The 22,617-nt window shown below is 37.0% G+C and overlaps 1 protein-coding gene across 1 annotated transcript in view; it reads left to right on the forward strand.

Annotated features, from left to right (window-relative positions):
• LOC135221282 (BAI1-associated protein 3-like) overlaps positions 1-22,617 on the forward strand; it is a 464,894-nt gene that overhangs the window by 335,808 nt on the left and 106,469 nt on the right. The window contains exons 14-15 of the mRNA XM_064259094.1: positions 5,289-5,413; positions 7,182-7,310. Coding sequence (XP_064115164.1) covers positions 5,289-5,413; positions 7,182-7,310 — 254 coding nt within the window. The remainder of the gene's footprint in view (positions 1-5,288; positions 5,414-7,181; positions 7,311-22,617) is intronic.

Raw genomic sequence — 22,617 nt, forward strand, 5'->3', positions numbered from 1 at the left:
CAAGTGAATACCAATCTAACAGCAGTGGAGTAAAAGGGGAAATGGACAATGGCAGCAAGAAGTGGGTCAGATCCCTAAATTTTGTGGTTAATTTTGAGCGTCTAATATTTTGTCATGCGCAGTTTGTCGTTCTTGTTAGTACGATGTGGTGTGTGGTCTGGCGCTGAATTTGGATGCTTTACACTTATTGTTTTTGTTGACTTTGCAACTCCTGATAGTAAAGATCTTCTCTCTCTCTCTCTCTCTCTCTCTCTCTCTCTCTCTCTCTCTCTCTCTCTCTCGTATTTGACGTTGCAACTTTTCACCCCGTTTTATTCAGTAATATCGTTTAATTTGTAATTGGTTCACTTGATTCAATTTTTCAGGCAATAGCAATTTCATTTCCTCCGTAATTGGATGGTCTTTCATTATCGTTTATATACTGTTATTGCCTTTGCCCAGTGTATGTTGATTTAATTCATCGTTTTCTATATGATTGAAACAACTAAGTGAGAGTTTGTATGTCGTTATGCTGTTATCTATTTGGCGATTGATTGTGGAAGCGTCAACAACCTTAGTAATGAAGAGGTTCTCCGTTGTTTGATAACAGAAGCATCACCATCAGCCTCTGCTTCCTTATCTTCCCCTCCTAACTGGAGGGTTGTATCCCATTACATTAAAGAAACTGGAAATTCGCCAATTGTAAGGACCGTTGTTCTGCGTAGCTGACAGAGTAGCCATGGAAAGTGAGTGATCAACGCCAAGACGTTACAAATAGAGCGAATGGGTATGTGTTATACCCCCTTTATCCCTCTCTTGTTCCTTAAGTTGTTTCCAACTGTCAATCAGCCGTACAACTGACTCACTTTAATCGCATTCAGGTGTTGACCTGCTGAAGTCTCAAGTCGAACTAGAATCCTTTTTGGCCCTTGTTCTGCTTTTCTTTCCCCTGCTGTATACTTGTGGAAATTGGTATGTGTTAGAAATCTCCGAATGATGGAAGATTAAAACGGTAAAAGATAGATTTGTCTTTGACTATTATGAATTTGAACCAAAATTACGTGCACATAATGACCACAAAAAAATGAACGAAAACAACTCTCAGAATGTCAATTGGACTCTCAACCAGAATCCTCTTGGCGTTCCTGAGTGCAAATTCTGAGACTGAATTCTCAGCTTGCCAGTGGGAGTAATTGTAAGGAATCGGAATGAAAGCATCGTAGGATGTAAGCCGGAAAGAGGAAAAGGCTCCAGAGAAATGGACGCAAGCAGTAACTTTTACTTTGTGTACCGGAAAAAGTGACGAATAGGTGGCAGTAAGAAGAGCATCAGGGCGAAAGAAAACTGAATAAATGTGCTAAACATCGTGATGAACTTGAATAAAAAATGAAAGCAAAACCAGAAAGCTTGAGATCAACGATGGGGCAATGTGTTTAACAAATGAGCGGATATTGGGCTCATAGGAGCAGGTTCAAGGATAAATGGAAAATGTGTGTGGTGTCAACATATCTAAATAAAGCTTTTCGTGGATCTGGCGGAGGTGTGATGCGAGTGTTGAGAATTTATGGTGTAGATGGCTGCTACGTGAGAGTGGTACGAAAATATTCACAAATGAACTTGTCAATAGAGAGTGACTATACTCTGTTTTTTTTTTCCATCTGTCCATCCGCCTGTAGTGTTTTCGCATGGTAGCACTGCGTCCCGGGCTTTAAATAGTTACACTATGTGTAAGTTTTAGGTAAATAAAAGGATATCTGGGTGTACATTAGCAACTAAAAAGTGTTTTAATAAATTACTGTATGCTAATTACAAAATTAATATTCGAAGTAGGACATTATTATTATTATTGTTGAATGTAAGCTGAATGTAACTATATCTAAAGCCCGGGACGCTGTGTTACCATACGCAAACATCACAGGCGGATGGACAGATGGAAAAAAACAGAGTATAGTTTCGTATACAAGTTACATTCAGAAAAGAGCTTGCTGTCTCCATATGGATGGAGTGATGAGAGAAGTCCGGGAAATAGCAGATGTAGGTGTTATGTTATGCAATAAAAAGGGAGTCTTGAAGTGTGAATATTGTGGCTGATGTGAGCATTTTTTCATTGTTGGTGAGTGATGGCACTTACTCTTAGCAGCTGTGACATTCTTAGTGAAGAGAGATGAAAGCGACCGCCACAGGAGTAAAGTGCTGGAATAAAGGTCCTGTATTACTGACTTGGGTACAGTTATGTTAACGAAATGAGTTAAAAGGTACTAATAATAACAGATTCAGGTAACTTTCTTCTTTAGTCTGGATTTTGGCCAGACATCTTGAAAGTTATAGAGTCTTAAGAGATGCGGGGAAGAACTACCAGTTTGGAAAAGATGAAGTGGACTGTTGTGAGTTGGTTGGGTTACTTGTTTTAGAGAGGCTGTACGGTGACAGTTCAGGAAGAAAGGATTGTGAATCTGAAATGCTGGCGGAAGGGAAAGAAGATGCCAAAAGAGATGCTAACGAGATAGAGAGCAAGAACTGTGAAAACGAAGGGAGTTTTTGTCTGAACATGTTTCTGCATAATAAGCAGAAGTGAATGTTGTCATATCTGCAAGGCTAATTGGAAGGTTTCTACACAGGGAATTATCCTCGATTCGGAAAGTAAAGAATGAATGACGCAGTGGCTATTGTCTTTTGATTAACTGGAGCTAAATGAAATTGTATGTGTATATATATATATATATATATATATATATATATATATATGTGTGTGTATTATATATATATAATATATATATATATATATATATATATATATATATATATATATAGATATATATATATATTATATATATATATGCGCAGCAGAAACCAGGACATATTTTAGCCGGAAATTTTTAATGCATGTACAAATCCAACTCGGATTCGATGATGTCGGATGTATTTAACAATATATATTTTATCTACTTAATATGGCAAAATGACTACTTTATTATTGTGCATGTGAATCAGCTGTTCAAAGTAAAGTCAAACCTTTAAGAACCATCTTTCTGACTTCCGATGCAATGACCGAATCCTTTGAGTATCAGGAACAAGAGTATCTTTCATATCATCCAAGTTTAAGGAGATTAATTCTTCGGCCTGTTTGACAGTGAAATTCTATATTCCCTTGGCTTTGGTGATTAATTAACGGCAGATCTTGGTGAGTAATTAAATTGCCACTTTGACCCCCTCTCTCTCTCTCTCTCTCTCTCTCTCTCTCTCTCTCTCTCTCTCTCTCTCTCTCTCTCTCTCTCTCTCTCAGTGACTCGGCAGTTATAACGCAAAGGAACATAATTAAAAATTCTGTTCAAGTCTCTCTGTGTGTCTCGTGCGAAATGTGATAGTGCTGTTGATATTCATAAGCATCCAGACTTTTTTATATATATAAGTTAACTATTTGATGTTACAGAAAGGATCAGATACAAGTAATAGTGAGTTCATTACGCAAGTGATATTGTATGTAATTATTCCATGTGTTCTATTACTGGTTGTTCAACTTAGGCTTAAGATGAAGACGTACTCTTCAAAAATCGCAACAACTGCAGGAGGTCAGTCAATTATGTACTACCTCTGTATACCTAAGTATATCTTAATTTGGCAGAATTTGAAGGCACATACATGATGTACTCTTCGAGCTAATGGTAATGATATTCATCATCAGTAGTAATAAAAACAGCGGATACTCGCTGAGCGCTTGGGTTTGTGTTATTGGTGGTTTAATTAGCTTCAATGATGATAGATGATTTGCTTGGATTGTGGTGTATTTTACGTGACTCAAGTTTAGATTTGGGAAAGTCTACGGAAACGACAGTCTAGTTTTCACATGGCTTCACGTTCTGTCAAGCAAACAGCTCGGTAAACAGGTTAAATGAAATATGTATATATATATATAGTATATATATATATATATATATATATATATATATATATATACATATATACATATATATATATATATATATATATATATATATATAGTGTAATATTGGTGATGGTGATGATGATTAAATATCACTGTGGCAGGACTTTTGAAAATGATAATGGCTCCTTAATATTAATATGTATGTTAGAGGACATATTCTGAAAATAATCGAAATTTGAAGAGCGGTTTTCAAAATTTCAGTGACTTTTTTAATTACTTTATATTTTGTAACCCACTAAAAAAGACCACATCTGCCCTCGGAATAGATATCAAATTTATTTCATGAACGTCGCCGGAGAGACCCCTTGATACCTGGAAAGGTTCTAGGCCTTCCTTTCCTGTCAGCGAATTCTGTGATGTTCAAGGTCCGTCACAACATTACGGATCTGAGAGAGAGAAAGAAAGAGCTGTGTAATCTTGGACAGAGAGAGAGAGAGAGAGAGAGAGAGAGAGAGAGAGAGAGAGAGAGAGAGAGAGGTTGCTCTGTATATCCTGATGTTTTAGCATCGGGATTGTTGGTACGAGGAAGGAGAAAGGGGGATTGTTAATCATACTTTATTCCATCATATTCACTGGCTTTCAGCCACGAGAAATAGAGTTTTAGCTATTGACTCCGAGAGCGAGATAGGATAGAGGTGAAATAGAGAGATGTTAGTCCAATAATTTTCCAAAATATTCAGCCGTGGCACATTTATGCTGAGAGGGGAGCGCCGGAGTGTAGGCCCATATTTGATAGTTAAGAAGTCTTCTATTATTTAGTCACTGGACTACAAACACTGCCATGTAGAGTGAACGAGCTTCATCCGGTACATTCTGTTACATTTTAGGAACATGGCCATTGATGTAGAGGAAGAGACTGTCGAACATATCTTTTGATGTTTCAGCCAGTGGGCTGTTAAAGCCAGAGATAGGACTTTGAATTGTACGGTTTTGCCATCAGATTATTGATGCTCTTGAGAACGTTTAACATATTTTCTTAAGGTTTAGCTGCAGGCCTACTGACGTAGAGAGAGAGAGAGAGAGAGAGAGAGAGAGAGAGAGAGAGAGAGAGAGAATATGTCTTCTGACTTTATCTTTTGATCTTTAGCCACAGGACTGTTATTGCTGAGACAGAAAGTGGTTATTCTACATATTTTCAAATTTTTCAGATACGCGCTAATGTTTCAAGAGAGAGGATTAGGTTATATATTCAGAGCTTTTTAGTCACTGGGCTATCAGCACAGAGGAAGAAAGTTTTTTACCTGCATCTTCTAACCTCTGTTCTGATTTGTTTTCACATATCGGCGTTCTGTGAAAGCGTACTTATGTCATGAGTAATTTAGTTAATGAAAATAATAATGATGATGTTGACGAATAATCTTTTCAGGAGGAGATGTTAGGAGAGTCGTATACGGCTTTCTTGGAGTTCGGCCTGATGGAGATACAACGACACAGGGAGTTCTACCCCACTCCCTCAAAGACCCACGCTATTCGTCTTGAAGCTCTCATGAAGTGAGTATTTTTGCATCATGCAAGTCTTGAAAGAGGTCTTGTTCATAGTACAGATGTTGGCGTTCTTCTCCTTGGCATCTCGAATGGTGTTAGAGATTTTGGACTCAGAATTAAGGAAGTCGAAACCCTTCTCTCAAACGTCACGAAGAACATTCCAGGCTGAATCTTTCTTCTTTGGCGATTAGACGCATCAGTAAATCAAAGAGTAAATTCAGAAAATAGAAACACTTAATGAAGACCGGTGAAGCTCAAAACTTGAGATAGGTCAAAAAATGAAGACAGTTATTGCTACCAGATACTTTGTGAAATGTGGACTGATTACGGGAACTAAAATATTGTACTGATCGCTCATGGCCTTATTTTTTAACCGTCAACTGCACTTTGTTTTCTAAATTCAACGCATTGTGTTAATGGATTTTTGGTTTTGGCAGATGCTGACTGTGTCTGCGATGTTACAATAAAATTATTTTCTGCTTACTTATAGCTCGCTTATTACTTTTAGAATGAAATCGTGACGGAAATTTTTTAATGGACTTGAGGGTTGGTCTTATTTATATTTCCTTTTTATTGAATTGAAAGCTAATGAAAGAAGATGGTCTTATTACTACAGGTAACTCCGTTGAATTGCAGGTCATAATTATGTCTTCCTGTTATCAAGAGTTCAAATGCATTGTTGGCAGAGTCGGATAATATTAAACAATCATTATTGTATGGAACTGGAAGAATGTGAGAATCCATATTACTTGTGTCAACAGTTTAAATTAAGCGTCTCAGTGGTGTTGTCAGTATGGTGTTGGCGTGCCACCTCGGTGGCCGCGAGTTCGATTCTCGGGCATTCCATTGAGGCGTGAGAGATGTGTATTTCTGGTGATAGAAGTTCACTTTTGACGTGGTTCGGAAGTCACGTAAAGCCGTTGGTCCCGTTGCTGAATAACCACTGGTTCCATGCAACGTAAAAACACCATACAAACAAACAAACAAACAAAGCCGTCTAAATTAGGGAAATACTCATTACTATTAATGGTTTGGTGGTAGACTCATCTTACTTAAATAATTTTTGAGAAATATTAGCGTAATTTTTCTAGCGTGATGAAAGGTGGTATACGTACCCACTATCATTTGTATTGCCGTGGGTAACAATAGAGTGAGAGAGTATTGCGTAACGTGCTTTAACTAAATATAGATATTAAAGACGGACGTAAAGGTCTGCCTCTTGTATGTAATATCCGCCTTTCCCTGTACTGGTAGAAAGCACCATCCAAAGAGCTGTCCGGTGATCCCTCTTGATTGGCTAGATTGCTGTTGATTCAGTTTTCTGTAAAAAATCTCCTCCATTCATCTTGATTTGAGAAAGAGGCTTTTTGCATTCAGGGAACGTTTGCAAGGTTAGGAGCTTGAGTGTTTTTCTAAGTCGTGATATTTAACCGTGGCGTAGGATTCATCAGAATTATAATAGAGCTCGAGGTAAGTAATGTTACAACAACGTAAACCTCTTACCACAGGAAATTAGTTTAGGAAATTTCATTTGTATATGAAATGATAATAATATATGGTCGTGGTTTCGATGACACCAGTCTCTCTCTCTCTTTCTCTCTCTTAAATATGTACAGAACATTGTGATATCTCTCTCTGACCCTTAAATCGTCCATTAAGTCATAAAAGTAGCGCAGTGCAGGGAATTACTATTTTTCGTTTGTTTGCTGGGTCCCTTATATCTTGTATTTCTCTGTGATTCGTGGATTAATGTTCTTGTCATTCGCCGTCACAGGTGCCTGTCCTTATTAGCCGAGAGTCGGTCATACTGGAAGGTCTGTCCGTTCCACAAGGAGGTCCGAGGGGAGGTCGTTGCCGCCGTGAAGAAAGGCGCCATTGAATGGTACGCCCAAGCCACTCTGAGGTGAGAGCCCAGCCAAGGAGGAAGCCCCCAGATACAACCCCCCCCCTAACCCAAGTTTCTTTAAAACTTAATGATTACTTGACAATGTCTTATCGGTGATGCAGTTCTGTTGAAGTCAATTTTGTAAGAAACGGATGAATTTTAGGGTTTTGAAGATATCTCATCTGATACGTTTTCATCATTTGACAGTTATTTTCCCTTCTAAGTCACTTAGTCGATCGTTTTGCCGTGTAAACAAAATTTTCTTGTTAAGATTTATTTCAAGTTACCAGTTGTTAAATATTTTTTTGGATATTATATACATTTTTATGCGGACTTGTAAAATGACAATGTGGTTTCATAGGCTCCCCATTCCCCCCTTTTGTCCATGTAAATATAAAAGTTCCCACTGTTGCCCTTTGTACTATGTATGATATATTACCTGCCGCCCCCCCCCCCCCTCCCCACTGTAAATAGGCTTGACATCGACGCCCAGCACAGTATCTAGTGATCGTCATAGCTCTGAAAAGAGGCCCAGAGACACCCCTCCCTCCCCTCTGTTGTCGTAAAGTATTTAGGAGCCTCCTCCCCCATTTTCTGTATCTATAGAATAGCCGTTAAGTTATCCGTATAGAATAGACCTACCAGTTCTTGTTATGTCAGACAGGTGATACAATGATCACCTTATTGTACTGAACGTACCCAGCACATTTGGCTCCTCTTAATTATTTTGAGTTTCCTCTGGTGAATGTAGATATCACTCCCTCTTCCTGAGTCTGATGTATGAAGCAACGAGGCACAAATAATGTATATACTACTGTCATGTGATGCTCCTTATAGGTTATGCACTTTATAACCGAGTAAAAATGACAGGATGTTGCTTAGGCATAAATCATACGTTCAGTTTTCTATCGAGTATGCAATAATGGGCAGTAAGTTAGTCACTTATGATTCAGTTTGTCATTCACTGTTTTGCCGCCAACACTTTGTTTTCCAATAAATTTTCCTTGCTTCTGGTGTTTATGGCGATAAGAATGCTTTGCATTTTGGGTAAGTAATTCCATCTAATTCAATAAATATACAGACGCATTGTCTACCGCTTTATCCTGCCTGCTTTAGTCGTTGTGGGTTTTAATTGAATATTTCAAATTAACTGATCATTTTGAAGACAAAGTAAAAACGGCCTCTGGAATGGAAAATCTGTGAAATCTTAACCTACACTGGAGAGTCTCAGTCCCCAATAACAGCAGTTCTGCAGTTGAATACACAAGATATACATACGTACATTCCAAGCACATAAATCATCCTGAAAGATCCAGATATGACCAAATTTTCATTAAAGGGCCGCCAGGATCCTTACAAAAGCTGGCAGTCTTTGTACACACATACTCCAACTGCATACTGCCATATGCAGAGTGGAAAGTAAGCTTCTGCTGATGATGCATCTTCAAACAAAAACAAAATAAAAGAACAGTCGACTCAAGCACGTAGAATAAGAGAGAGAGGTGTTAAGCCTACATCTACACGTCATGCAGTTCACTAGCCTGTCATATCAGTCAGTCATAAATCGTATTTGAGATTTCAAATCGACTTTTTTTGTCCAAATGCATGATTAACACTCATCACTTAAGATTTTATTCAAATAAATGATAAAGCCAAGGCTCATTGGTGACACGGCTGTCTTGAGTTTATGAAAATTAAATGGGTTTTATGTAACTCAATTAAAATATTCTTGTTGCTGCAACATGAAGCAAAGAAATATATATATATATATATATATATATATATATATATATATATATATATATGTATATATGTATATATATATCTATATATATATATATATATATATATATATGTATATATATATCTATATATATATATATATATATATATATATATATATATATATGGTTAGCATTAACCTACTATGCCAAAACGTTGTATGAACTAAACGTATGCCTAAGTATCATTTGTCGGTTGTATTTTTCATTTTTATCGTAATTATTCTGTTTTTGGATCACACTTAATTCTGATTCCAGAGGAATCTACCATGATTCTGGATATGGTCAGTTTTGAAAATAATCACTGAATGCCACGCCATAGTAATGAAATTGCTCTGCTCCGACGGGACTTGATAGCTGAGCACTTGACGCTTAAGTCAAGCACTGTTGCCATCTAGCATGTTAGCACCTTTATACTAAATGGTTGGTCGGTCTTGCCTCATCAACAGCTGGTAATGAGTGGTGCGCATTGAGCCATTTATCCTGATTAATCATTCATTAATCATCAGTTTGAATACGCAATAAATCATTTCGTATAATAATCCTCTATCATTAGGTAATTGTGCGTAATTACCTGCGAGGTCAGTGTGTTAACGGATCAGCTCAGTAGGTACCATTCACATGCCCTGGAGAGGGCCTGCTCTCTCACTGGTTAATTATTTCCAGTGATTTTTGTTGCTGCAAATCACGATCGCTGTTTTTGGCAGGCATGATTGATGAGTTTTATTTGGGTTGATTTGGCTCTTAACTGATAGCTGGATCTAGAATTCACTTACATTTCGATGTATTTCTTTTTTTTCCAGCTGTAGGCTAGTCTTTGAAAAGAATGGAGGTCAGGTTTTCAACTCTTAATTACAAAACGAAAAAACAAAACTTCCGAATATCGAAAGAACTTTTAAATGAGTGGAGTTTGACCATTCCTTTGCAAAACCACTGGTTTTGACGGTAGTATTCAGTTTAGAATAAATGGCGTCCTTTTTTTCATCTTTTAAGCCTAACTACTTATTTCTGATTGGGACTGTAAATATTTTTTCAGAGACTGCTGCTTTATCAGATTAAGAGCCATTCTTATAGCACTCCAGTATTTATATATTCATGGAAGATGTCCATCTTTTAGTTTAGAGTCTGCGTTATGGACCCTTTCATGAGACAGGATTTATTTTGAATGAAATTCAGTATCGCGAGAGTTAACTCTGGAAGCACCTCAACGTTTTCTTGTTTCTTAGGATAACTTTAACAAAGACATCGTTCCTTTAGGTAGCTAACGATTACACTGTTACTTTATGTAACTTTGTCAAATACACTTTTCTTTAGGTAACAGAGCAATTGACTATCCTTTAAGGTGACTGACAAAATAACTATTCCTTTAGGTAACTGACAGTTTCTCGAAGTAACTTTAACAAGCAAAAAAACACGATGTCTTTCTTCCTTTTAGGAAGTCGAGTGTGTCTCTTGTGCTAAAGAGTGATGCTAGCCTAAGATCTCTTTTTATTATTATTATTATTAGTGAAGAATTCGTCTTGCTTTGAGAAAGGCTTCGCATGCACGCATTGGTAGTGATGTCTTCTGTGTGGGACTGAGTGAGAAATCACTCGATGTTGGCCAGTGCAATAAAACTACTGTGCAAGAGCTTTAAATATGTCTACTCTTGTAGATCATTTATATCATGGTATAAGGACAGTATTAAACCTAATGTTATCAAATGCCGTATCGTTGTTAAAATGGAAAGCTAATTATTAAATTGCTCTTTATATGTCCGAATAAGTTGATTATGGTAACCATTTTTAGATTTTTTGCCATGTTGACACTAAATGTACTATGAAAGTACATTATATGATGTGATATTAACCCATTAGGCATCTAACTTAATCTAGCAAGAGTAACTAGTATAGAGTGTGTTACAAGATAGTCCATTCTTAACACATTTGCACCCTACACCACTGAATTCTGTCTTGTATCCACATCTTGTCAGTTCCCGATAGCATCTTGAAATGGTTTCAAGGATATTTAAAATGATTTTCTATTTTCTTTATTTCATCATCCTCGCGTGGAAGAGCACTGAGGTTTTGGCTACGGAAGGACACACTAGCCCTAAATATGCCTTTGTTGATATCCTTTTTCCTTCTGGACCCTTTGTGTTGATGGAGTAAGTTGAAGGATTTTTGTTTTAGTGCAAAATATTTGACTCTTCTTGCATCACAGCTACATATTCCTCTGTATCAGATGCCTTAAATTCAGATGAACTCTGACTGAGTTTTGCAAGGATGGCTGAGGCTTCATTAAGACATTCTGTCTGCTATGGTTTTTTTTTTCACACCCAGAGAAGGTGTAAAAGAATGGTGATTTCCCCTTGGTTTTCTTTGCTCTTAGAAAGGAAACAAGAATATGATTAGGAATCCATCGAGTTTGCTCCCCTTCGCCAAATACAAGCCACGTTTTCTCAAGGCCCGTTGCTAGAAACTAGTAGCCCTCCATAACTGCACACCAGGCAGGTAAGTTGGCTTTATCATGAATACAATGAGCCGACGCAGGTACTGTGAGGAATTTTCCTCCTGTGTCACAGTGAATACATTGCCTGCAGCCATTTTACCCACTGCATTAGGAGAGAAATGGAACAGTTCTGATTTGTTGGTGTGGTCTCAAGGAAGCTTCTCTAGTATGACCATATTTAACATTTTGCTACTTTGTTTCTTCTAGTAATGATTATATTTTACTCTTGTCTTTAACTTTTCTTCTAATAGGTTCTGCTCATTAAATTCTTGCTCCAGACATCAAGATGGATTGATATGCTCATACTATATACATTAAAAATAATGTCTTTACGCTTGTGATTACCAGAATGTGCTTCCTGGCATTTTTTTTTTTTTTTTTTTTTTTGTGTTAACCAATAATGCACCATCCACGACAGTATTCCAAATTCCGGCTTTGTCCCTGGAATCTCACTTCAGCTTGTAAGGTTTTCACTAGATCAGGCTTAGTAAATAAACAAAGTTTACCTAGTATGGCCGAATATGAGAAGATAGGATAACGACTGGCAATCCCCCATAAGTAATTTAGACTCAGATTGGTTGGATGACTTTGGCTAGATTATTTATGCCTACATTTTTATTAGTTTTCTTTAAAAGAAAACTATTGTGCCGGCTTTGTTTGGCCGTCCGCCCTCAGATCTTAAAGATTACTAAGGTTAGATGGCTGCAAATGGGCATGTTGATCATCCACCCCCCAATCATCAAACATACTAAATTGCAGCCCTCTAGCTTTAGTAGTTATTATTCTACTCAAGTTTAAAGTTAGCCATAATTGTAATTATTGTAGCGCTATAGGTACCAACAACATAGGACACCACCCGACCGTGCCTAAGTTTCATGGGGCATAGCTGAGGCCACCACCGGACGGAGTACTCGATTGCGCTGAAGAAACTGGCGTATTTTTACTCGTTATTTTTGATGGACAATCATAGAAACTGGTTGTCAGCCTTTATTTTACCTAGAAATGTTTTCATCCGGTCTTTACCCCCCCCCCCCCCCCCCCCCCCCCCCCCCCCCCCCACCCCCCCCCCCCCCCCCCCCCCTCCCTCATCTTGCACCGCAGTTAACTGAGCAGTTAAGGAAATTCTGTGTCCTGTGTATCAAGAATGGGGAGGAGATCTGTTTCTTCAGCAAATGAATTGCCTTTTTTTTTTTGTATAACCGAGGTGAGCTACTGCGCTTTTACAGAGAATGTCTTCTGAGCTGCTGGTGACTATTTCTTAAATTTACTCCCTGATACTGTTTCATAGGTTGCAACAAACTGTCGTATTTACGGTCCAGCCATCGTCCTCCTCTGCAGAATGATGCATCATTTATCAGAACAGTAGCTCCCCCGTCATCTCGCATCACTGTGTTATTCTGCTTGTCCTCTTGGTCGGTAGTCATAGAGGAGAAATTGATGTCAGCTTCGTGAACAAAGAAATTTCATTTATGGAATTCCTTTTATGGCATCGCCAAGCACATATCACAGAGATGAATGTAAAGATAACAATAATAACTGATTTAGTATATGGCAGAGAAGTAGGATATGAGTTCTGACGGTGATTCACAGTACAGTAAAATTTTTCCTTTTAACTTTAACCTGGTTTAGTTGACATCGGAAATACAAACCAGGTATGTTGTATATATAACTAATGCCATTTCTGTGTTGGTAACTATGCTGTCCATGGTGAACATTACAAATTCTGAAAACGCCAAACGGTTGAGCTCTCCTCTTTAAGTATTGTTAAAGTATTGCAGTTATCCTCTTGTTCAGTTGAACAGTTCTCTGCTCTTTCCGAATTGTATAAATGTACTTCACTTTCTAAGCAATACCATCATCAGCACTTTGCTTTGCATAATCATCCTTTTTCTCAGGTGTCGTACTTCATCTCCGTTATGCAAATGGCATTATTGCCTCCTCCTAAATGAGTTGCCTGTGCCAGCTAATGAGCTTCATTTGCTCAGAGTTTCTGGTTTTCAGTCATTCATTCTGCCTGTGCACTTCAATATGGTAAATAAGAACAATAAATAGATAAATTGGACACTAATATTAACATTATGAGCATTTCGTAAGGTTTCTTAGTTGTTATACCATACAGTGACGGCTATCTTGAAAAATAGCCGCCATATTTTCGTTTTCTTGGCTAGCACCTTTTCCTTGAATTGTGACTTTAAGAAAGCATTCAAAGGAAGTCTTGCTTGAATTGTTCTACTCACAAATCGCAAGTATCCGCTTCATCCAGTAGTAATACTCATGATTTTGAATTGAATAGAGGCATTTGTTAATTAGATAAGTGGTATTTGTTCTGTATTGTAGATACAACTTTTCCAATGGTAGAGCGAGGATGCATTGTTTCTCCCTGTTTGAAAATGAGTACAAAGGTTAATACACTGACTCCCCGTATGGGGGTATTGCCATCATTGCATCTCATGCGGTGCACTGTACACATTGCTTAAGGGTCTTTGTTCTCTTCCTTCCATCTTACTTTCCACCCTCTCCTAACAATTGATTCATGGTGCAACTGCGAGGTTTTCCTTTCAAACATGTTACTGTCATTTTCCGTTTCAGCGTTGAATGACCTCACTGGTACCAGTGCTTGGCCTTTGGCCTGAATTCTAAATTCAATTCAGTTCACTACACTAAAGCGCTTGATACACCTTAAATGTTGTCTCCGGGTAACGTTTAAAAAAATATTGTCAACAATGAACATTCCAACATGGCGTCACGCAACAATAAGCCATGTATATCGTTCTTATTTTCACATCTTCATGTCAAGGTGGTGGTTTATTTGTCTCGCTCTTCAGTGCCTAGGCTGCTTTAAAGCCCAACAACAGAATGTTACACTCTCAGGCCACCTGGAAGTTCCAAAAGGTATTACAAGGCCACTACAGTGACAGTCAGGCTTAAAGTTGAGGTCGAAATGGTTGTCGTGTGTGTGCGTGTGCGGTGTGTCCGTGTCTGTCTGTCTGTCTGCCTACCTGCCTATCTGCGTGTCTGTGTCCGAGAGAGTGTTTGATGGAAACCAGTTATTAACAGGCAGTTTGATATTTTATGTTTATGTACCCATTTTTCACATTTTTATATGTATGTGACTTGCCCTTAGTATATGTTTCCTGTGATATGCTTCATTATTATTCATTGTATAAGAATTCTTTGTAAAAATCTTTGATCTGTTGTTTGACGATAAATTTTTTGTCATGCTTTCCATCATTATGTGTTTACGTAGAGCATAACAAATTGGATTTTTCCTCATTTTTTGTGTGTGGTGGAGCCAAATGCTTCCCAATTGCTGTTCGCGTGTTCGAACTCCTGTGTTTTTCTGTCTTTTTTAGTGTAAAACTTTGTGTCTTTTTTGCGAGAGTGTTTTTCTTCCGAGTTTGCTTTCATGTCCGAAATAAAAATTCTCTGAATAGGATTTTTCAACGAAAAAACGATTTCTTTTCATGATGATCTGACAGCAACTCTTGTGGACGATTTTTAATTGTGTTGTTTCAGAATATATTTTTACCAATTTCCAGGTTTATCGGCAGAGGTGGAAGTTTGATGTCTGTATGAAAAAGCAGATAACGAACTCTGTTACGTGCGTCGGAAATTATTTCCTCATGTATTTTTTATGGTTTTATAATATGAATCCCTTTGATTGTATCAGATTTGATTGGTAGTATCGCATTGTTAGGCAGTTGCAATTATTAGTATAAAAACAAGGAAACAAATATGATGTTATTGACACGTTAACTATTTATATTGGAAAATGAAATTCAGTTGGACGTCAATATTACGAAACATTATTACTGTTTCCATTGCTATTTATGATCCCAGTTTTCACGGAGAGATTACTACAGCATTTTCAGGCTCTGTGATGTCGTCTGTGGCGGCTGTTTCCGTTGTCATGGTTTGGTTGGTCTTGTGATCTCTCTCTCTCTCTCTCTCTCCCTCTCTCTGGGAATCCGAGACAGAAGTCATTACTTGTCGCATTTATTTCCTTCTGTCAACAGCAGTGTCTGCCATTGCTTGAAGGCCTTTGTCAAGAAAATGCCAAGTTTGCCGGGAGGGGCCGTTTTTGTTGTTTCAGATTTAATGTAGCATTGCATTTCGGGTGGCTGTTACTCCTTAGCTCAGCCTGTAATTGAAGTTTGAAAGCAGTGGAAGAGAAGAGGAAACTTGGTTACTGGGAAAGATAATATGCAGGCAGGATTGAAGTCCCTTTGAACTTGACGGGATTCGTCGCCATGAGAAAAATGTCTGTAGAAGCAAGTCCTGGCTCTGTCTGATAACCAAGCGAGGAAAGGGAAAACCTTACCGAAAGCAATGTCCCGTTGGAGAAATGGAAGGCCAAAACAGGAAAATGTAGCAACATTCTTATGTGGAGAGGGAGAAACTTATGAAATGACATCATCAGAGCTCAGCCTTCAAGCAGAAGCAAGCGCCTAAGTGGCGTGGGCGGTATGGTGTTGGCGTGTCATCTCGGTGGCCGCGAGTTCGATTCTCGGACATTCCACTGAAGTGTGAGAAATGTGTATTTCTGGTGATAAAGGTTCACTCTCGACGTGGTTCGGAAGTCACGTAAAGCCGTTGGTCCCGTTGCTGAATAACACTGGTTCCATGCAACATAGAAACACCATACAAACAAGCAAACAAATCAAGTAGAAGCAGATGACACAGGAGAGGCAGTTTTAATTTGGCCATGAATGAAAGATGACCGAAGAAGGTAGGACGGGAATGAAGTTAAGACCAGCCTCCCCATATCTTAGTATCAGTTTAACACGAGTTAGAGAATAGCCGACATTTCCAGTTGAATTAGAAGATGACCAGACAGGGAGGATGGAAAATGCTTTCATCCGGAGAGAAAGAGCGACCATGACTTGAAAGGAATGAAATCCCTACAAGTGCTCATGACCAAGAGTTAAGAGGAAGGAGGAGTGAGCGAGTCTTGTTGGCATTGTTCTTTTCAATCTGCTGTTGTGCTGCTGCAGAATTTCTCTTGATTTCCTTGTTATGTAATCGAGCATTTTGACAATAGTTATTCATGATTAAATTTTCTCTAACCTATTGCAGCGGCGTAAACGATATTCAGTATTTCAATTAATGTAACATTCATGAAAGTAAAGGACTTGTATGAGTTTTGTAGTGTGCTCGTATCAGTGAAGTTGATTAATATAGTTTATTCAAATATAAATTTTACTTCAGCTGCTGAGTTCGCATAGGTGACAGAAGGAAATGTTGACCAGTTGGGTGCCCGGATACCAAGAGTAGCAGCGGAACGAGTTAAACAAAAATTGAGACCCAATAAAGAGATTTAAGCTGATAGGCATAAGACACCTTCAGAGGACGGAGGAACACCTTTAGAAGCAGGAGAGATCCTGTACAGGTGGGAAAAATGAAACGAAGAGCAAATAAGAGAACTCGCGAAAAAGGAGATTTATCAAGACGAAGCTTGGAGGCGGGAGAAACAGCTTAAGAGTGAGAGGGAAAATCCAAGAAAAGCTTAAGATGCTGATCATAAAACTATTTTCAAATACGAGAGACGTAGTTGGATGGGAAGAAGGGTCTGGGAAGTAGGATAAATAGCTTAGAAATGAGAAACATCTTGAGAAGGGTAGATTGAGGCAGAAAGTAGCGATGGCGGCAGGAGAGAGGGCTAAAAGACAGCGAGAGAAGTCCGAAGCAGAATATAATGACTTCAGAGGAAGAACATACCTTAAGACACAGAAGGAGTAACCTGAGAGGCAGAATAGTAGCTTGACTGCAAAGACAAGGAACTTTGTTAAAAAAGAAGCTGCTGTTGGAAACAAGCAAACGGTCGTTGATGAATTATACACAAACCCTGGGCGTCTAATGTAAACGACAATGGTTCACACGTGGACCCAGGTGTCGTAAGCATGGTTAATTAGAACGTTGGAGTTTGGATAATGACTCTTTGTCGGAATAAACATGTTCAGGGCACAAGTAGTGTCTGCAAGGAAGAGGAGAAATATCTAGAAGACAATAAAACTGCGTCTGATGGAGTGTCAGAGGAGCAGGAAATCATTAGATCAGTATAAAAAAAATTGAAAATTTAGTGAATGAGCTGTTAGTGTTATTAAATGTCATTTTAACTGTTATTAGATATGCAATGGTTCTTGTATCTTAAGTAGAATAGCAGAGCCACCTGAGTCATTCAGCGAATCTAAAGCTAACAACACAACATTCGTCTGTCTCGTTCAAAAGGCTTTCCTGTTCCATTAACTACCGGCAGCCACTGAAGTTTGGTTTTAAAGTGTTCTGCGTAGGGGCTCATCCACTGTTCTTTAGTTAATATAGGGTATAATTGAGCAAAGTATGATATATATATATAATATATATATATATATATTATATATATATATATATATATATATATATATATATATTATATATATATATATATATATATATATAATATATATAATAGGTATCTTTTTTAATAAGATTGCTAGCTTCATACCCTGTTTATACGTGGTACTTACCCATCACTGTTGACTAAACGACCTGATAGTTTGGTCGTAATTCAATACTTATGACAACAGAAGTACAGTGGAATTGAAAGTGCCCAGACTGTTCTGACTTATTCAAGACTCGAAGTCAGTGGCTTCTTGCTATTCAGATGAGATTCCTAAACACGAAAACAAGTATATATCTACACACGTGTGTGTGTGTAATATATATATATATAATATATATATATATATATATATATATATATATATATATATATATATATATATACATATATATAGTATATTGAATGACATTGTAGCTTCTAGAAAGTCGAATCTTTAATAGGAAGAGTATGGCCAGCAGAAACGTAAGCATTTCCAGTTATAACTATTTTTCCATCACCTACGTTTTGGGATATTAATCCCATCTTCATGGATAAAAACAGAGAAAATGAAAAATCCAATATTAGGAATCAGACTAAATTGGAGTGCAGTAGTAAATTATACTTTTAAATATATATATATATATATATATATATATATATATATATATATATATATATATATATAAAATATTAGTACATCAATGAGCTCTGAATTTTAGATAAAAGCATAATGGTAAAAAATAATTATACACGAAATCGACAGTAAACAGCAAACTGCTAAGCATAATGACAATTCAGTAGATAGAGAGAGAGAGAGAAAGAGAGAAAGGAAACCGGAATATTAACGCAAAAACCACAAGTGAACATCGGTTACTTTTCTCTCTCTCTCTCTCTCTCTCTCTCCTGAAAGTGTCATTAAGCCTTGTATTTTTGCTGTTTGTTGTTAATTTCGTGTTTAATTATTTACCATTTTGCGTTCATCTAAAATTCAAATTTCATTGGTGTACTAATTATATATATACATATATAAATATATATAGATATATATAGTATTATATATATATATTATATAATATTATATATATATATTTATTTATATGATTTACTACTGTGCTCCATTTTAGTCTGATTCCTAATATATAGAATTTCATTTCTCTTTGCTCTTTTAGCTCTGGAGATGGGATTTATATCCCGAAATGTAGGTTATGGAAATAAATAGTTATAACTGGAAATGCTGAAGTTCCTGCTGGCCACACCGTTCCTGTTGTATATATATATATATATATATATATATATATATATATATATATATATATATATATATATATATATATAGTGTTTTCTCAGTATACAGGAACACTTGCTTTTTTATAAATTTTCCTGGTTTTATTGCACTCCCAACTGGTATGCAAATTTCCAGGTAATCAGTTTATATGTAGATCGTATCCTAATATCCAGAGAGACGAATGAAAATGGGTTAATTGCTGTGCAGACCACGACCAAACCATTGTCAAGGGAACCATCACTTAAAGTCATATCGACAGTTCGAACATTGGAATTCCCTCATTCAAGATTTAGAATATAGTTGAAGGCCCTGAATTATGTTGTTTTTGTAAGCGAAGACCGTACATTTCTCGATATTTTTAATAATGATAATAAAGTCAATTGTTATTATTTATTTATATTACGTATACACGCTTTTATGGAACCATCCAAATGCCGTCAACATTCCTGCATAACTCCTTAGAATCAAAGCCGATGCGGACAAAAGAGAACTGGAGTTCAATTTCATTTCAATGGAAATAGCAAGGAATGATAGGCTTCAATAAATTACACGTTTTCTGTCCAGTGATCCGTGACGTTTTAGTTAAAATAGAGCGTGAAAAATCTAGAATATCTTCTTGTGATAAAAAATCGTCATCAAACTTTCCTGGGGGAATAGATACAGTGAACCATATTCCAGTTGAACGCTTCAATTTTAATAACCGGAATGCCTTCAGGTTATTGGTGACACTGTCGTATAAGATTATGTCTTTGATATATAGCGCTGTATTCTTGTTACTGAAGTCGCAACAGATTCTTTTAATTAGAGAATTTTTTTTTTCATTTAAGCATACACATGTTCGAGAATGGTTGAGTAAGGGCCTCAGGCACAAAGAAAATCTACGGCATCTTAGCAATGACCACGTCTCATCTCCAGTTACAAACTGTTGCTTAAATTTCCCCACGTGCCAATACATCACTGTGTTCTGTTTGAGGAGTTATTATTCTCCGCATTAAACAAACGCCCACTTTGCTTGCTTCTAGTCAAATATTCGAGGAGTACAAATTCCCAGATTAACTACTGCCACTAAACCCGTCTTTCACGTCAGGTTTCGGCGAGGAAGATGGACCTCATTGCAATCATTTACTCCTAGGTCGCTACATAATATGAAAGATTTCACAGAAATATAAGGGTGCGTTTACACTACAGTAAAACTAAGACACACTTCAGAAATTTGGAGTATAATATCACAAACAGGTTGAAAACAAGTCAGTGACCATAAACGGAGAATAAGTCTTTGGCAAATGATGGATGATCTTATGAAGCAAAGGTGAGGACTACCAGTTAATTGATAACGTTTAATTAACCTGTTTGTGATAAGTTCCAGAGTGTTAATTTGCTGACATACCCAGATGCTCAATCTTCATCACAACTTGCTGTTTAGCCTCAGTGTGTTCAGCATTGATTGACATCGAGGGCCGGCAAGTCGTTGGGCCGTCTTTGAGAGAGATCTTGCCTTGATGGAATTACTCTGCTTCAAGGCTACGGGAAAATATTTGTCAAGGTATACAAGTTCACCATTTGACCAGCAAGTTCCACTGGTTTAGATTCATCATAAGCTGCTTCACAGTTCACTTAAAGTAGATTCTTGGGTGAGCCCTTATGCCTACGAGACGTTTGTTTTGCGGTTTGTGATTGGCTGGTACTGGGAGATAGGCGGCTCGTTCAGTGTCTCATCTACGTCTGTAGCTTAGAAAACTAGCAATATGTTTATATTCTTCATTTATCTCACGTTTTGCACAAGATAGGAAAGTTTTGGTCATACCGTAGGAGTTGGTATTAATTTCAGGAAATGATGATTTCGTTGTACAATTAATGCCGAATCATATGGTATGACGAAAACTTTCCTATCTTGTGCTAGTTTTTCTAAGCTACAGACGAAAATATCCGACAGTTGATCGAACCGCCGTCTCCCATACCAGCCAATCAGAGGCCGCCAAACAAACGTCTCGTAGGCATAGGGCTCACCCGAGAATCTTCCTTAAGTGAATAAGCCAAAGTGTCGGAGATTCTTTAGAAGAAAAGAGCTTGATTTTGACGCATTTACGTCTCAGAAGGATTTAGGTGCAATGCAGTAGAAACTTGCAGAAATACAACAGAGTACTTAAACTGGCAGTATTGTTCACAGGAAAATGGAGTTAAACTCATAAAAGGCAAAAAATCTCAAAATCATAAAAGGCACAAAAAACTCTTCTAAGATTGTCGCTCTAGAATTCGGCTCAGGACCTTTTGATGACACTTATTAATTTATGATTTTATTTGTGTGTGAATATGTATATATATATATATATATATATATATATATATATATATATATATATATATATATCATCTATATATATATATATAACTTTTTTAAAAATAATCAGATCCAACATGGATAACAGTGGGAATAATTGTTCTCGAGTTTTCTTGCATTTCTCATGGATGATTTAACTGAGAAATGCAAGAAAAATCGAGAACAATTATTCCCACTGTTATCCATGTTGGATCTGATTATTTTTGTTTTAAAAAACTATTTACCAAAACTGTTAATTTATAATATATATATATATATATATATATATATATATATATACATATATATATACATGTATATATATATATGTTATATATATATATATACATCTATATATATACATATATATATGTATATGTATATATATATATATATATATATATATATATACATAAAACATGAATAACTTGATCACGACATATATAAAACTTATATGAAAATATGTGCGTGTGTGGGAGAGAGAGAAAGGAGTTTGAATGTACATATATGTGTTGTTCTTATTTGCAGATACGGATGTTTACTTGTATGCTGAACAAATATGTCTATAATGTGGTGATTCATAAAAAAAATCTATTATTATTATCTGTGTTGAGAGATCTGAAATATAAATAATCTGCATACAAGCATTAGAGGAGAATTACCATTTTCTAACAAAAAGGTAAATCTTTGATGCAACAACTGCCGTTACGTATGTAATAAGCTTGCCAGGATTATTTGATAAGGGATATCAAAGTCTCACGAAAATGTGATGCTAAATGACAGAAGAGTCGATGGGGAAAGGTCCGTGGCTTTAGCAACCGAAGGACCTGTGCAGTATATATAAGTGACCTCCTTAATCTTCAGCGTAAAGGGCATAAACATTTTATCGTGGTCGGGTCTTTGACATTGTTTTCATAGAGTGGCGGAAGACATTGGCACACAGGACTTGTTCACTGAGTTTTAGAAGACTTTGATTGGACACGAAATATTTTTGGATTTTTTGAGATTGATTTGTTAGGTCTAACTATACAATAAGACATGTATCGGGAGTTGGGAGTTCTCAATAATTTGAAGCAGATGCATTATGTAGC

Source organism: Macrobrachium nipponense, chromosome 2, assembly GCF_015104395.2.
Source record: "Macrobrachium nipponense isolate FS-2020 chromosome 2, ASM1510439v2, whole genome shotgun sequence".
NCBI lineage: Eukaryota > Metazoa > Arthropoda > Malacostraca > Decapoda > Palaemonidae > Macrobrachium > Macrobrachium nipponense.